At 32.1% G+C, this 934-nt stretch overlaps 1 protein-coding gene across 1 annotated transcript; it reads right to left on the reverse strand.

The window, feature by feature from the left end:
- Positions 1-115: 115 nt before the first annotated feature.
- On the reverse strand, positions 116-700 carry LOC126909649 (uncharacterized; the record flags this gene model as incomplete). Its single annotated transcript, XM_050692089.1, has 2 exons — positions 522-700; positions 116-461 (listed from the first exon to the last, which is right to left on the reverse strand). Coding segments are annotated over exons 1-2 (359 nt in total), but the record flags the coding sequence as incomplete, so codon positions are not given.
- Between the last annotated feature and the right edge of the window lie 234 nt (positions 701-934).

A 934-nucleotide genomic window follows, 5' to 3' on the forward strand; every position in this document is an offset into this window, starting at 1 on the left:
AGCATAGTTTTCCTGTTCTTCTAATAATTTTGTGTATGAAATATCCACAGCATGATCGATATCGTCCTCGTTAATTAACTCAGCTGCCGACGTTTTAAATGACCGATTTTCGTACTTGGTTTCATTATTTGGCACAATATAAGTCGCCTCCAGTTTTAAGTTGAATTTTATCGAACCCATTACTTTAAGACAGTCGCGTAATTTTTCAACTAAATCGTCTCTTGTTGCCGACAAAAACGATTGATACCCGACTACATTTTCAATATTCTTTTTGTAAAACCATAAAATTTGACTATTTAATGATTCACCCGTTTTATGAAAACCGCTCGTCGTAATGTCCTGTAATCGTTTCACCTTTACCCGTTTGCATTTAATCGTATTGTCGGTGTTACATTGTTTGCGACGTTTAGGACTAATTGCACTGGGACCTGCCTGCATTCTCTCCACAACATTTACATTTTCTAAAATCAATATATTTATTTTAACATATAAATTTTTAATAATATATTTTCTTTACTTACCAGTCGTTGACATAGCTCTCGAATCAGCATGATTTCCAATAGCTATATTATAATCCACACCATACTTTACGAGATCTAAAATATTACACTTATATTAACACTCTACTAATATATTTTCTCTTTTCATATTAGTATTTTACTGAATAATAATTGTAATACTTACGGTGTATCTTTTGAACATGGCGTACAAGTCCACATTTGTCTGAAAAACTAGATGAGCATAAATAACACTTAAATCGTATACCGTCATGGATTTTTCTATGTCTCATCAAACAGTTTTTGGCGACATACACTTTTTCACACTTGTCACAAGAAAACATTTTTAAGGTGTTTAACTGACACAACACTATTAATTTTACTCGAGTAATAATCCTTCTTTTATGCGGAAAAATCACATATTTTCATAGGAGGGT

This window comes from Daktulosphaira vitifoliae, unplaced genomic scaffold (assembly GCF_025091365.1).
Source record: "Daktulosphaira vitifoliae isolate Bord-2020 unplaced genomic scaffold, ASM2509136v1 Scaffold_781, whole genome shotgun sequence".
Taxonomy (NCBI): Eukaryota; Metazoa; Arthropoda; class Insecta; order Hemiptera; family Phylloxeridae; genus Daktulosphaira; species Daktulosphaira vitifoliae.